At 40.8% G+C, this 16,014-nt stretch overlaps 2 protein-coding genes across 6 annotated transcripts in view; both read left to right on the top strand.

The window, feature by feature from the left end:
• adat1 (adenosine deaminase tRNA specific 1) overlaps positions 1 to 16,014 on the top strand; it is a 525,603-nt gene that overhangs the window by 283,416 nt on the left and 226,173 nt on the right. The gene's annotated exons all lie outside the window — the stretch shown is intronic.
• exoc3l1 (exocyst complex component 3-like 1) overlaps positions 1 to 16,014 on the top strand; it is a 490,744-nt gene that overhangs the window by 62,030 nt on the left and 412,700 nt on the right. For all 5 annotated transcript variants that reach the window (XR_005098156.1, XM_037253561.1, XM_037253562.1 and 2 more), the window contains 3 exons: positions 14 to 84; positions 10,616 to 10,733; positions 10,887 to 11,012. Coding sequence is in view for 4 of the 5 variants with exons in the window: in XM_037253561.1 (XP_037109456.1) it covers positions 14 to 84; positions 10,616 to 10,733; positions 10,887 to 11,012 (315 nt within the window). In the remaining variant the exon portion in view is untranslated. The remainder of the gene's footprint in view (positions 1 to 13; positions 85 to 10,615; positions 10,734 to 10,886; positions 11,013 to 16,014) is intronic.

Below are 16,014 nucleotides of genomic sequence, written 5' to 3' on the forward strand. Positions count from 1 at the left end.
TTTTGTGGTGTAGGTTAGCAGTTGGGACCTGGAGAGTGGGGAGATTTTCGCTGTGCTCAACTGGGTACTACATGTCTACAACAGGTGAGGTCCATCACCTTCGCAGACTGTGCACTCAATCAATCAATCAATCAATCAATCAATCAATCAATCAATCAGTCATTATTTTATTTATAAATCACTTTTCATACAAAATGTGTAGCTCAAAGTGCTGTACATCAGTTAAAAACAAACCTCCAGCCCACCCCATCACCAGCTGTACCAAGCGTAACAATGCCGGGAAACATGTGGAAACACACAGGCACGCACACACACATCACTGGCTAAAAGCAAGAGCAACTCGACCGGAAATCCTGAAGAGCCCTGAAGCTCGGCACCAGGCATCCAGGTGACAAATGCACCACCTCAAGGAGCCATCTGTGGCAGGACTGTACCATGTGCCACGGCCGGTAGCCACCCCCACGGAGTCCCCAGTACAGCAGCAGTACATGCATCGGTTGTAGTCGGGGAGCTCATGGGTAAAGACACAACCGCAGCCCAGAGCCGCTCCATCCGTGTAGGGCTCCTTTTGAGGAAACACTGATAAAAGTAAACTATTGCTGAAATAAGCAATATTTTTGAAAGGCTCAAACTATTTATGTAGAAATACTAGGAAGTAAAATAATCATTCTAGAACAGGGGTCACCAACCTTTTTGAAGTTGGAGCTACTCAAGGGCACCGAATAATGCAAAGGGCGACCACTTTGATAATACACTTCTGAAATAACAAAGTTACACAGTGTACCTTTAATTTATATTTTTATTAATGATATTCTATGTGAAGACACTGAACATTAATGTTAGTGGGAAGCCTGGAATTGCATGCTCTTCACCAGTGTACTGTAAACTATTTTTAGAACTGGCCTATGGCCGACTGATGTGGTCGCTGCGGGCGACTGATGTGGTCGCCGCGGGCGACCTGGTGCCCGCGGGCTGTTCTAGAACATAAACACTAAAATCCGTGATCTACACATCTGGCTCCAGGGCCATTGCACCGCCAACAAGATCCCCTATACCAATAACTTCACAACCTTCTGGAAACAGCACAATCTTTTTGCAAGGGACGGTTTACACCTCAACCAGGCGGGGGCACGGCTGCTCTCCCTCTCCATGGAGCTCACTCTGGAATCCCTGGACTGGCTCCATGAGTCGTGACGCGAGGATAGTCCGATCCATTCTCTCCCTTACAACAACAGTTCACCTCCCCTCATACCTCGGACTAACCAAGATCCCCCCGCTCCCCCACACGCTAGTCCTCACACCTGGCCCCTTTACTCCACCCCCCCCCCACCTTCACCAAAGGAAAAACCACACCACTGTCACAACACTACCTTCCCACTGCAAAAAATTCATGTCCACACCTTCTTTTAGACTCCACCACCGGCTATCGATCTCAGGCACAATTAACCAATCATAATACCTCATAATATCCCACTAAACCCTAGCCCAAAATTACATGCCTCTGGAGCTCGCTCCCAGCCCATCACGCAATCTTATTCCAGTCAAACAGATGCCGGGACCCAATCTAGCACCCATAATAACGTACAAATGACAAAACGGAAAAATAAGTATCACATAAAACAAATTCAAACCATATCCCAATTAAGCAATATTAAAGGTTTTAAAATATGCCATCTCAATGCAAGAAGCATCACATCAAAGCTTGATGAAATAAAAATACTCACTGAACAAGGCAAACCACATCTTCTCATCATCACAGAATCGTGGCTTTCTCCTATCACACCAGACTCGTTTATCTCCATAGACAATTATCAACTACACAGAAGAGACCGGCCAAATAAACCTGGTGGTGGTATTCTATTACTAGTAAATAAATTATATGCACACACAGTAACCCCAATCACAACAGAAACTGAAACAATGCAACTGGTCATCAGCTTTACACACACCAACATGCAATCACAGTTATTGCCAGTTACAGACCGCCAAACACAAATCCCACAGATTATATTAAAAAATTATCCAATATTATAAAAAATATAAAAAACAAAGGAATATATCATAATTGGCGACTTCAACTTAGACTACAAAGATAAATCATCCAAACCTCTAAAAAGCATGGCAGAAAAATTAGGACTCCACCAATTGATAAAAGAACCAACTAGAATATGTCACACTCGCAGCTCTATTCTTGATCTCATCTTCACCAATCAACCCGCAAAATATAGCATATCAGGAGTCATCCATGTAGCTGTATCAGACCATTCTCTCATATACACAGTTAGGAAAAACCCGAAACCTCGGAAAAATCATCAACAGTGCACTATTTCAAATATACCAAGATCTAAGCTACCACAGTATGAAACCGAAATAAAGAATATTGATTGGAGCAATCAACTAGCACTCACCGACCCAGAACAAATCTTAGCAGATTTCCAGAATCGTATAGAAGCCATACGGAAAAAATACACTACTACCAGAAAACTCAGTCTACGACAGAATAAATTACCAAGTTGGATAAACTCAGATATTCTCAATTTAATCGCACAGAAAACCACTGCACTGAAATTGTATAGGTTAATAAAAACTATTGAAAATAAAACAGCTCTCACACATCTTAGAAATAAATGCACCTTAGAGATAAGTAAGGCTAAAACCACTTACTTCCAGAAGCAAATCACTCAGGCCGCCACGAACCCCAAAATCCTCTGGCAGACACTAAAATCCATCACTGGGCAAACTCATGAAAATACAAACAACAACATACAAATATCTTTACAAAATACACTCACTACTGATCAGGAACAGATTGGCAAATGCATTAATAATTACTTCATCACCTCTATTAAAGAACTGACAGAACACTTTGATCCTCCGTCTCCACCCACACCTATAACTCCCTCATCAGACAAGCTAACCTTCTCTGAGATTACGCTCTCAGAGTTATCCAGTATTCTCAGTTCACTCAATAACTCAAAGGCCAAAGACATATATGAACTAAACACAGACTTTTACAAAACCCATGCCAGTAGCTTCCTACCTCTAATCCTCCATTTAATCAATCTCTGCATAAGACATTCCATATTTCCGACTGCGTGGAAAAAAGCAAAAATTACCCCCATATTTAAATCAGACGACCGAACAACCCTACCCAACTACCGTCCCATATCAATCCTCCCACCTATATCAAAACTTTTAGAAAAAACCCTGTCAAAACAACTTATAGAACATCTTGAAACAAACAACCTTCTCAACAACTCACAATTTGGCTTCCGATCAGCTCGTTCTACACTATCTGCACAGCTACTACTCACAGAATATATACGCACTTCTCTTAATAAAGGCCACATCACAGGAGCAGTCTTTGTAGATTTCCGTAAAGCCTTTGACACAGTTAATCACCAAATACTCCATAACAAACTAGCTTCCTTTCATCTCTCCCCCTCAGTGCTAACTATGCTTTCATCATACCTCTCGGATAGAATCCAGGTTGTTAATATTGGTCAGGCCACATCTACTCCATTACCATCTCCCACTGGTGTTCCCCAGGGCAGCATACTGGGCCCATTATTATTCATTATGTACATCAATGACATGCCTAACATATGCAAACAAACTCAATCATATTATATGCTGACGACACAGTTATTTTCACCTCAGATTCGAACATCGAAACCATAAACTGCAAACTGACTTCTGATCTCCAGCTCCTACATGACTGGCTAAAAGTAAACCATCTACCGATCAATATAAAAAAAACTGAAATAATGTATTTCCACTCCCCTAGGAAAAACATCTCCATAACTGTCCCCATTACTCTATCCGATCAAACTCTAGTAGTCACAAACACATATAAATATCTTGGAGTGCACTTAGACTCCCACCTCACCTACAAAAAACATGTTAACACTCTCACTAATAAGCTCAAACAGAACATGTATGTCTATAACAGGATCAGGCCATATCTCACCAATAAGGTCTCAAATATTTATCTACATTCTATCATACTGTCTAACCCAGGGGTGGGCAAACTACGGCCCGCGGGCCACATCCGGCCCACGGGACCGTTTAATCCGGCCCGCCAACCCTGAATTAATTGTATTATTAAACTTTTTTTTTTGTCATTTTGCCTGCAATGACTGCGTTTCCCCAGTAGATGGGGAACCGCTCGCCTGCGCATTTACTACCGGAAGCCGTGTCAGAAAGCTCAGTGCACACTCACAAGTGCGTGTACGTACGTACTCAGTAGTACGGACATGGCGCACTCGCGCTCTATTTGTATCAGTCCCGAATTTAGAGCGTGGGCTGTGACGACAGCATTCTTGTAATTCGCTCGCTGAGCTTTCAGATACAGTTTTACGCTAAGCCACCCACAAACCTTCCCCTGGAATCCTTCCATTAAAATGAGTGGCCCGAAGAAAAGAAGTGAGTGCCGAATGTTAAAGAGAGGCCAATTTGGCTCGACGTACGCGACGTGACGTTCAGCCACATCAACCCGTCACAGATCGAGGTAAACGGATCTCTCCTAAGAATTGCCACAACAAATTTTACTCCAGACTATGAAAATGCACTGTGCACTAGCAAAAAAGAGAGACCAACAACACTGTTCCCACTGAAAATGAAGGGGAGGCTCTCAAGTTTGTTGTAAAAAAATGCATTTTGAATATGATTTGTACACATAGCAGGTATTGAAACTAGCGACCATTCTCATTTTGAAACAATGCAGGATGCTCAAGGACATTGATGCACCACCTGCTTGCGACTAATCTTAACCTGTAAAGTTCTTAAGGCTTACTTTAAGGAAGTGTTTCCCGTTTCCTCACCTCTGTTACCAGGTGTTTGTGAGTTAAAACTCTGCTCTGATGTTCAGATACCCCTCACCGTGTTGCCGTTTTGATTACTTTATTTGGATGTATGCTTTCACCGATTCTTCAAGATGATATATTTGGTCAGAATGTTTGCTGTTTGATGTGATCTCATAAGATAAACATCTTTCATTAATCTGACCTGCAGGCACTGAAGTGATGGAGACTGTTATTCATAATAACAGTGTCGTATTTTATGAGAATCACTGATAGCAGTTTTTTTAGTGAATTTTTATTTTTTTTTTTTAATGCTGTTAATAAATGCATTTGTTTTAAAAAAAACTTGTTTGGAATATCCATGCTTTACTACCTACTAAAGGCCAAAATCTTTTATGCAATGACCTTTACAGGTCGCTTATATTACTTCACACAAACACTACATCCATCTGCTCCTGGTTCGGCCCTCCGGTACAAATTTAGAACCCAGTTCGGCCCGCGAGTCAAAAAGTTTGCCCACCCCTGGTCTAACCTATCATACTGTCTTCCCATTTGGTCTCTCACCACAAAAGAAACTCTGGATCCTATAGCCAGACTACACAATAGAGCATACAAAATACATGGCAGACTATCAATCTGGACCCATCACTGCACGTCACTTGCACGCTCCAATGCACTAACCTTCCAGAATTACACAATTCTCATGGCAATAAAACTCTTCTATCAACTACACACAAATTCTCTCCCACCTATAGTTAATTCACTCATCCCAGGCCGTAATGAAAGACAGGCCCGCATCACCCGCTCAGTTACACAGGACCTCATCCGAACCCCAGCATACCAAAACAATTTTGGTCTTAACTCATTTATCCGCACATCTATTTTGATTTGGAATAAGATACCCCTTCAAATCAGATCAGCCACCTCTATTATGCAATTTAAACGGCTATACACATATTTTTTAATAACAAACCAAACTTGCACCCATTAACAATAAGATATATATATATATTGTATATATTGTATTGAAACGTATGTAATGTTATAGGAACCTGCTGTAAAACAGTTCTTGAACTGAGTCAGGCCAGTCCATGAAACTTTGATGTTACATGTCGACCTTTCCTTTAAATAAACTGAAACTGAAACTAACATAAAAGAAACAATAGGTGTGAATACAAAAAAAACATATGAATAAATTAAATTATACGACAGGTAAAAGAAAACAAGACACAAGGAAAACAAAGGTTAATATATATATAGTGTATATATATATATATATATTGTGTGTATATATACGTATATATATATATATATATATATATGTGTACATGTCACACACACACGCGCGCACGCGCGCACACACACACACACGCGTCATATTTATATTATTTATAGGTTATTTTCTGTATGTCATTTATACTACATCTTAATGTAGTATTTACATGTTTGAAACTATTATTTATTGTTCTAATGATAACATATGCACTTTTATGGTTTAATATACACTTATTGATACACAAAAAAAAGGGTGACACTACTTCGCAGATTTTCACATATTTCGGGTGGTCTTGGAACCAATTATCCGCGATAAATGAGGGACTACTATATATATATATATATATATATATATATATATATATATATATATACGTATATGTAGCTAAAGTATACATACTGTAAATATGTTTTTAGAAGTCTTTTATTACAACTTTTTTCTAACAAGGTACAAGTGTACATACTGTAAATATGTTTTTGGAACTCTTTTATTATTATTTTTTTTTTAACAAAGTACAATACTGTAAATATGTTTTTAGAACTCTTATAACACCTTTTTTCATAAAAAGGTACAAGTGTATGTACTGCAGTTTGGGGACACTCCCTGCCTTCTGCTGGGGTGTGGGCAACTTTTGTGCTATTATTCCTCAATTTAGAAGGTTTATTTTGAATTTGTGAATTTTTTTGGGGGGGGGGAAACAATCTGCGATGTAATGAAGCCGCGATGTAGTGAGGGATTATTGAATATATATACGTATATATATATATATATATATATATATATATATATATATATATATATAGGTGTATTAAACAGATCTTAATTAAAAGCTAAATAATAACCTATGCCTTGAGCCGATTCCTTAATACATGAACATTCTTTGTGGCCCTGAGGCTCGAAGGCGGGCTATGTATTCTACAGACGGGGACCGTAAAACTGCAACGATACCTGACAGCTGGGATAATTTAAAAGCCGGTACCAGAGGACCTCAGAGGTTGCGAGGGTTCACATGGTAAAAGAACAACGCCTTCTTTCTCTGGGCCTCAGGACCAATACTTAAAACCTCAATTTTGTCCTGGTTAAGATGGAGAAATTCATGATTTGATGTCAAGGATACAGTTAAAAAAAGGCATCCATTGGTCTGTTGTCATCAGGAGACACAGTGTCCAGTTTTCTATCATCAGCGTAGCTGTGGAAGCTCACTTTGTGTCTCCTGATGACACTGCCAAGAGGGAGCATACAAAGATTGAACAATACGGGACCTAAAATAGAAACTTGAGGCACACCACATGTTACTTCATAGACCTCCGAGGAGTTTACAATAAATCTTCTATCGATGAGGTATGATAACAAACATTTATGTATATCACCAGATAGGCCAGCTAGGTATTGTAGTTCATTGAAAAAAATTGTGTGGTCTACTGTAGTGGTCCCCAACCTTTTTTGCGCTACAGACCGGTTACGGGTCAGAAATATTTTTGCGGACCGGCCTTTATATAAATAAATAATACATTTGTATAATTAAATAATAAAAAAAAATTGCGGACCGGCCTTTATATAAATAAATAATACATTTATATAAATAAATAATACATTTTTAATAAATACCGTAATTTTCGGACTATAAGTCGCGGTTTTTTTCATAGTTTGGGTGGGGGGGTGACTTATACTCAGGAGCGACATATGTGTTTTTTTTCAAAAATGTTCAAAAAAAAAATGAAACCGCGATAAACGAACCGCAATGTAGCAAGGGATTACTGTAATTTCAATTCAAGTGACGTCAGCAGCGCGACGTCCGTCAGCAGCGCGACGTCAGCAGCGCGACGTCAGCAGGGCGACGCGGCGTTGTTTACATAAAGGACAAAGATTGACTCGACGGAGCTCTCTTTCACTTCCGTGGATTGAAGTCGGGGGCCGGCGCTCGGCCGGGTGGCTGTCCGGGGACGGTGGATGGGGCTCGGTCATGGCTTTTACGCACGCCCGGTCCTATTCTATGGAGCTCTCTTCCATTTCCGTGGCTGGAAGTCCACGCCGCCACACGCCTGGAAGTCTGTTTTGTTAAATAAAGAGCCGTTTACCAAACCCACGTCTTTCCTTGAACTTTGTTAACGCTACAATATAGTTATATAGTAGATCTGTGGAATAACAACGAGGCTGACGTCAGGGCGCACGCACGCGCGGCGTTGTTGACAAAGGACGAGGAATTTGATCGATGGATTTAATGATTTAGAGTGCACAGATGGTTTGATAACATTATTGCTTATATAATAGTTATTTGATATATAATTTATATATCGTTATATGGGCCTGTGGAATATTTTGAAGTGCAAGAGCCGTCAGCGGCGCGCACGCATTGTTGACAAAGGACGATTGATGGATTTAATGAATTGGAATGACACAGATGGTTTTATTAACGTGTTGTTTATGTAATAGTTTTTTGAATAACTCTGAATTTTACGTCAGGGCCGTTCTCAGCTCTTAGTTTGTGTTTATGTCACGTTAGCATACCTATCGTCTATGGAGCTCTCTTCCATTTCCGTGGCTGGAAGTCCACGCCGCCACACGCCTGTAAGTTTGTTTTGTTAAATAAAGAGCCGTTTACCAAACCCACGTCTTTCCTTGAACTTTGTTAACGCTACAATATATTTATATAGTAGATCTGTGGAATAACGACGAGGCTGACGTCAGGGCGCACGCACGCGCGGCGTTGTTGACAAAGGACGAGGAATTTGATCGATGGATTTAATGATTTAGAGCAGTGGTCCCCAACCTTTTTTGCGCCACGGACCGGTTACATGTCAGACCGGCATTTATATAAATAAATAATACATTTATATAAATAAATAAATAATACATTTATAATAAATATATAAATACGATGAAATAAAATGATACGACTGACATAAAAACAAGTACAAATGACAAAAATAAAACTCACCATTACGTTGAATTAGTGGGAGCACTGAGTTTGTTTCTCAGAAACGAGCCGGTCCCATCTAGACGTAATCGGAGACAATGACACCCGAAGTGATTAAGGTTTGTCTTTTATTGCAGGATGCTTGGTCTCCATGTGTTGAAGCAGTTTTGAATGCTTCATTGCCTGGTTAGTTAGCCTGTCGCCACATATTAGCTCGACTGGGGAAACATGTCACGTGACCGGGACGAGTGTCTTGACCTGAATTAATTGATCGTCGATAAAAAAAAAAAACAATTCTGTGCGGCTTGGCGGCCCGGTACCAAGTGACCCACGGACCGGTACCGGTCCGCGGCCCGGTGGTTGGGGACCACTGATTTAGAGTGCACAGATGGTTTGATAACATTATTGCTTATATAATAGTTATTTGATATATAATTTATATATCGTTATATGGGCCTGTGGAATATTTTGAAGTGCAAGAGCCGTCAGCGGCGCGCACGCATTGTTGACAAAGGACGATTGATGGATTTAATGAATTGGAGTGACACAGATGGTTTTATTAACGTGTTATTTATGTAATAGTTTTTTGAATAACTCTGAATTTTACGTCAGGGCTGTTCTCAGCTCTTAGTTTGTGTTTATGTCACGTTAGCATACCTATCGTTTAGCCTGTTGTTGCTCGTTCATGACTGTTCTTGGTGTTGGATTTTGTCGAATAAATTGCCCCCCAAAATGCGACTTATACTCCGGAGCGACTTATATATGTTTTTTTTCACTTTTTTGGGCATTTTATGGCTGGTGCGACTTATACTCCGGTGCGACTTATAGTCCGAAAATTACGGTATATATAAATACGATGAAATAAAATGATACGACTGGCATAAAAACAAATATAAACCACATAAAAATAAAACTCACCATTACGTTGAATTATTGGTAGCACCGAGCTTGTTTCTCAGAAACGAGCCGGTCCCATCTAGGCGTAATCGGAGACAATGACACCCAAAGTGGTTAAGGTTTGTGTTTTGATGCAGGATGCTTGGTCTCCATGTGCCAAAGCAGTTTTGAAGGCTTCATTGCCTCGTTAACTAGCACATATGCCGAGTGCGCTTGGCGTGTCAGAGTCACCTGAGGCGATAAATCCATATTTTAAGTAGTCTTTTAAATGCAGCTTTCCTTTTCTTAGAAGTAGTAGCCTCTTCTTCTTCAGTCTCCTCATTGGGCTTTTTTCCCTTTCCGAAGAAGCTTTCCAAACATCTCTGTTTCTTGCTCATATTTGCTTGCTTTGCGGGCTCGCATGAGGTGACATGTCACGTGACCGAGACGAGCGTCTTGACCTGAACCGACGGATGTAATTGGGAGAGAATCGTCAGTTATTTTTTATATTTTTCAAAATAAATTCTCACTCTTTTTTACTAGCTTTGCGGGCTCGACTGAGGAGACATGTCACGTGACCAGGACGAGCATCTTCACCTGAATTAATTGATCGTCAATTAGAATTTTCTTTTTTTTTTTTTCTGTGCGGCTTGGCGGCCCGGTACCAAGTGACTCGCGGACCGGGGGTTGGGGACCCCTGCTTTAGACAGAAAAACCCAGGCTCTGACAGTATTGCTTTGGCAGCCCTGAAATGATGGGTCATCCAGAGCTGCTGTATGACATGAAGGGGGAAGAGCTGGAACCTCTGATCTCTCCTGAGGGACTAGAGCAACTTCAGACCAAATATGTCTCAAGTGTTCGGGTGAGTACTATACGAACAACATACACCAAATCAGTTGTCTTATCGAATGAATATTGAAATATTGTATTCAATGGTATACAGTGCATACTTTCCCTGTTCAATAAAATATGCAGTAGGAGCCCATCATCTTTCTGGTTGTTCTTCCTACTGTAGAAGAGTGTGTCTGAATGGATGCATAAAGCTCTGCAGGTGGAGCTGCAAGACTGGCAAAGGGACCAGGAGCCAGAGACAAACCATGAAGGTTTCTACCAAACCAGCCTACCAACTATCATCACTCAGGTAACCGACTTTTAATTGAATCTGTGCAGTCAAACACAGTCCAACCATACGCCTACAAAATACAGTCGAATGCAAATTTTGGGCACCCCTGATCATTTTCAAGATATTTCTTTATAAATCATTGGTTGTTCAGATCAGCAATTTCAGTTAAATATATCATATAGCAGACAAACAGTGATATTTGAGAAGTGAAATGAAGTTCATAGGATTTGCAGAAAGTGTGCAATCATTACTTAAACAAAAGATTAACGTTTGTTTAATCCGCACCAGGATTCTTTTGTGTGTATTCACACCTGTAGAAAGGTCTGGACCAGCGTTACAATCGAACCTTGGTCCGTTTAAAGCGGACCAAACAGTCAGGACTGCATACACCCTGAGGTTTGACCTCCTCTCCAGCACCCCTGAATAAATCTTACCGGGTAGGCTGAGGAATGTAATTCCTCTGTAAGTGGAACACACTCTCCGGTCCCCCTTCTTAGAAATGGGGACCACCACCCTGGCCGATAATCCTGAGGTACTGTCCCCACGCAGTGATGTAGAGGTGTGTCAGTGTCAGGTCTAAATACATTATTTTACACACTAAAACAAAGAGGAGAAGACAACCAGTGTTTGTTTTATTCGTAAGGAGAATTACGTAGAAGGCCCAGTTACAGTCCTCCACCAATTCTGCGCTCTTCTTCCGCTATCTCCTCTTTTTATTTTGGGTTGCCCTGGTTACAAAAGGCGTTGCTACACTAAAGGGAGGGGAGATTGTGGCTGTAGCAACGCTGATTAGCTAAGGAATGTTATGTGGTGCCAGGCCTTGGCCGATTCGTGACTCCAGCAGTTAGGTTGCAGTCTATCCTGCTCCTCCTCAGCCGGTTGGCTGCTGGTTGGCTGACTCGTCCTTGATGAGATATCTCGAAGCGTGTTGAGTGCCGTTTTCCTGTGGAACAATGCAACTTTCTTGCTAATTTTCACACAATACTAATATTGAGTAAATATGGGATAACTTATATGCAACTACTTCAACAGATATGTCTTTTCTGCAGAGATGGGGACTCGAGTCACTGTGACTTGGACTCGAGTCGACTCGAGTCGCTGTTTTGATGACTTGTGACTTGACTTGACAAAAAATGAAAAAACTTGAGACTCGACTTGGACTTGGAAGTTAAAGACTCGGGACTTGACTTGACTTGACTTGAGACACGATGACTTGAATGACTTCAGTGTTATTTAGTTTATGTTTTCAGTTTGAATATAAAATTAATAATACATTTAAAAAAATAATATCGATAACACGGTAGGAGCGCAGGCTGAGAATGGCGTTGTCATGATTGGATCACTACCCTGTCAATCAATCAGTCATGCCCTCTCTACCTACCGAACGTGTTTATTGGAGAATCACGCCCCTTTATATCAGACATGCGCAAACATGTCAGCGGGGGCGGGAGCAGTACCGCGAGGCATCACCTTCGGCTATCGCAATTACTTTTATGACGGCAAAAGACGGACAGCACAGTGCGAGATATGCAACAAAAACATTTCGGACAGCCAGACGACAACTTCAAACTTTGTCCGTCATTTGAAGAGCCATTCTGCCAAATATAAGTGCTTTTCATTTATCAAAATAGGTGTGTATATATAGCTTTAATGCAATGAATATGATGATGAGACTGAATTAAGTAAATATGATTTACCGTAATTTTCGGACTATAAGTCGCACCGGAGTATAAGTCGCACCAGCCATAAAATGCCCAAAAAAGTGAAAAAAACCATATACCGTAATTTTCGGACTATAAGTCGCACCGGAGTATAAGTCGCACCAGCCATAAAATGCTCAAAAAAGTGAAAAAAAAACATATATATGTATATAAGTCGCTCCTGAGTATAAGTCGCCCCCCCCACCCAAACTATGAAAAAAACCGCGACTTATAGTCCGAAAATTACGGTATAAGTCGCTCCGGAGTATAAGTCGCATTTTGGGGGGCAATTTATTCGACAAAATCCAACACCAAGAACAGTCATGAACGAGCAACAACAGGCTAAACGATAGCTATGCTAACGTGACATAAACACAAACTAAGAGCTGAGAACTGCCCTGACGTAAAATTCAGAGTTATTCAAAAAACTATTGCATAAATAACACGTTAATAAAACCATCTGCGTCACTCCAATTCATTAAATCCATCAATCGTCCTTTGTCAACAATGCGTGCGCGCCGCTGACGGCTCTTGCACTTAAAAATATTCCACAGGCCCATATAACGATATATAAATTATATATCAAATAACTATTACCGTATTTTCCGCCCTAAAAGGCGCACCGGGTTATAAGGCGCACCTTCAATGAACAGCCCATTTTAAAACTTTGTCCATATATAAGGCGCACCGGATTATAAGGCGCATAAAATAGAAGCTATACTGCATCAAACTGAGGTTGACTAGGGTTGCGGTATGCATCCACTAGCCAATAACCAACGAGCCCTCTGTAAACAATCGCGTTTCTCAAACGATCTCCTATAAAATGATCAGAACTGACTAAAGTTCGATCTAACGCATTGGTACTACTTACCTATGTTTCCCTTCCATATCGATCCGTAGATTTACTCGAAACATTAACAGAGCAGCCTATTTTGACATGAAATAGCCTGGTACGTATAGCAGCTATCGCAATAGCATTAGCCATCCGCAAAGTCTCACGAGCCTCAGCTCGCAATCTCCCATGAGCCTCAGCAAAGTGTAAACAATCGCGTTTCTCAAACGATCTCCTATAAAATGATCGGAACTGACTAAAGTTCGATCTAACGCATTGGTACTACTTACCTATGTTTCCCTTCCATATCGATCCGTAGATTTACTCGAAACATTAACAGAGCAGCCTATTTTGACATGAAATAGCCTGGTACGTATAGCAGCTATCGCAATAGCATTAGCCATCCGCAAAGTCTCACGAGCCTCAGCTCGCAATCTCCCATGAGCCTCAGCAAAGTGTAAACAATCGCGTTTCTCAAACAATCTCCTATAAAATGATCGGAACTGACTAAAGTTCGATCTAACGCATTGGTACTACTTACCTATGTTTCCCTTCCATATCGATCCGTAGATTTACTCGAAACATTAACAGAGCAGCCTATTTTGACATGAAATAGCCTGGTACGTATAGCAGCTATCGCAATAGCATTAGCCATCCGCAAAGTCTCACGAGCCTCAGCTCGCAATCTCCCATGAGCCTCAGCAAAGTGTAAACAATCGCGTTTCTCAAACGATCTCCTATAAAATGATCGGAACTGACTAAAGTTCGATCTAACGCATTGGTACTACTTACCTATGTTTCCCTTCCATTTCGATCCGTAGATTTACTCGGAACATTAACAGAGCAGCCTATTTTGACATGAAATAGCCTCGCGGGTACAACAGCTATTCGGTGACGCCCCCTGACTACAGTTGCCGTAATGCTGGGAAGCGATGCGACCTTGTAATTTACTAGTCGTACTAAAACGCACTGAAACATTTTGGCAGAGCACTGTGTACAACCAGTATGGATCAACAAATTCATCAGTTGATCCATATATAAGGCGCACTGGCCTATAAGGCGCACTGTCGGCTTTTGAGAAAATTTTAGGTTTTTAGGTGCACCTTTTAGGGCGGAAAATACGGTATATAAGCAATAATGTTATCAAACCATCTGTGCACTCTAAATCATTAAATCCATCGATCAAATTCCTCGTCCTTTGTCAACATCGCCGCGCGTGCGCCCTGACGTCAGCCTCGTCGTTATTCCACAGATCTACTATATAACTACCGTTTTTTTCCGTGTATAATACGCCCCCATGTATAATACGCACCCTAACAATGGCATGTTGATGCTGGAAAAAAGCCTGTACCCATGTATAATACGCACCCAATTTATTTATTTATTTATTTATTTTTTTAAATTTTTTTTTTTTTTTTTTTTTTTTTAAAGTCCCAATGATCGTCACACACGCAGGGAGGCAATGGGTCCCATTTTTATAGTCTTTGGTATGGTCTTAACTAGGCTGGATGTATTTTTTTTGTTGGCGTTGATTTCTCCGACTGCCCGTAAAGGCACCACCGCGATCAGATGAAAAGAGAGGAAAGTGACGTGCGGACATGTGAAAAAGGCGGCTCTGTATGGGAGAGACGTTGAAGAGGAATAAAAACACCCTTGGAAACCAAAACTTGCCCCTCGTCGTGACTCGGAGCCGCAACAAATGTTTCGGATTTGTGTAGGGTACATTGTGACAGCAAACGAGCAGGTGATCGAGCAAGCGTCTGATACGAGAGCATTGCGTTCGTATGGAGCGTGTTTGAAGTGAACAGCAGAGACGAAAGGAACAAGGCAAAGTGTTGTGAAATAAAATATTACCTGTAATACGCATTTTGTTATTTGCTGATTGTATTAAACTATCACATTCATTGTCAGTCAAGAAGAGAAGAGGACTATTATCCCTTCTTTGACGAAATGACCAGAGCACAGTACAAACACACTATTGTTCTTTCGGTATTTATTCAACCCACATTCTTTCACAACATGACAAGAAGAGAACAATACATAAATCAATACTCGTACCAGTACCATGATTTTCTTAAAAAAAAAAAAAAAAAAAAAAATTAAATTAAAAAAAAAATTTAAAAAAATTGTACCCATGTATAATGCGCACCCCAGATTTTAGGACAATAAATTAGTTAAATTTTGCGTATTATACACGGGAAAAAACGGTATATTGTAGCGTTAACAAAGTTCAAGGAAAGACGTGGGTTTGGTAAACGGCTCTTTATTTAACAAAACAAACTTACAGGCGTGTGGCGGCGTGGACTTCCAGCTACGGAAGAGAGCTCCATACAATAGGACCGGGCGTGCGTAAAAGCCATGACCGAGCCCCATCCACCGTCGTCGGACAGCCACCCGGCAGTTCTCAGCTCTTAGTTTGTGTTTATGTCACGTTAGCATAGCTATCGTTTAGCCTGTTGTTGCTCGTTCATGACTGTTCTTGGTGTTG

The sequence above is a fragment of the Syngnathus acus genome, chromosome 6 (genome assembly GCF_901709675.1).
Source record: "Syngnathus acus chromosome 6, fSynAcu1.2, whole genome shotgun sequence".
NCBI classification, from domain to species: domain Eukaryota; kingdom Metazoa; phylum Chordata; class Actinopteri; order Syngnathiformes; family Syngnathidae; genus Syngnathus; species Syngnathus acus.